Source organism: Bison bison, unplaced genomic scaffold (assembly GCF_000754665.1).
Source record: "Bison bison bison isolate TAMUID 2011002044 unplaced genomic scaffold, Bison_UMD1.0 scf7180017461157, whole genome shotgun sequence".
Lineage (NCBI taxonomy): Eukaryota > Metazoa > Chordata > Mammalia > Artiodactyla > Bovidae > Bison > Bison bison.
The window spans coordinates 17411-18217 of record NW_011372390.1 but is presented as its reverse complement, the minus strand read 5'-3'; the positions used below and the strand labels follow the sequence as shown (position 1 = coordinate 18217).

The following is an 807-nucleotide window of genomic DNA, read 5'->3' as shown; positions in this document are numbered from 1 at the left end:
CTGTTTTATAAATAAGTTCTTTGGTATCATTTAAAAAACTTAAGATTCCACATATGAGATATCATATGATATTTTTCTTTCTCTGTGTTTAATTTTATTTTGTATGTGTACAATTTTAAGTGGGAAAACTAAAATCAGTACTTTTCCTAATGTTAGGAGGCTGTTGAAATTTCTTCTGTTGTTTTATTTCCTACTTTGGAAACTAATCCATGTTACAGTAATCACATGTTATAAGTATCTGATATGATTAGTAATTTTTCATGTACCCTCCCAAATATTGCATGAAACACTTTCATTCAAGGGAACACAGTTTGAAAATGATCAATTTAACTATTGTAATTTTTCTCATTGTCTCACTGAGTTCTAAATTATTACAGTTTCATAGAATTCAACTAGATGAGTCCTCAGAATCCAAGTGATTCCTTGTTTCGCTCATTATCTCAACAATGCAGGTAGTAGTTTCCTCCTTCAATAGATTATGTTAATTTTAACTTACATTTATCACTCCAAGTCCTTTTTAAAGATTACCTTGAATCTTTCTTTTGTAATGGAAGGTTATTTGCTCCTCTTTTTGCCCTCTTCTTGCCTTATTGGCATTTCTACTTTCCTTTGTCTTCAGTTTTTATGAAGTAACCAGTATTCTTACCTTTTGGTTTGGCTGTTGTGGGAGTGTAAAAATAGACTTCCAGTAGGTCCAGGTAAAGAACACAAAGATAGCATGGTAGAATATGAGGTAGATAACTGAAATTTAAGGGAAAAAAAATCAGCATTTATGTTATATTTTCACCCATTTCTGAGTTCAGAAAG

General features: G+C 30.9%; 1 protein-coding gene across 1 annotated transcript in view; it reads right to left on the bottom strand.

Annotated features, from left to right (window-relative positions):
- ZDHHC15 (zinc finger, DHHC-type containing 15) overlaps positions 1-807 on the bottom strand; it is a 34922-nt gene that overhangs the window by 17152 nt on the left and 16963 nt on the right. The window contains exon 2 of the mRNA XM_010852281.1: positions 647-741. Coding sequence (XP_010850583.1) covers positions 647-741 — 95 coding nt within the window. The remainder of the gene's footprint in view (positions 1-646; positions 742-807) is intronic.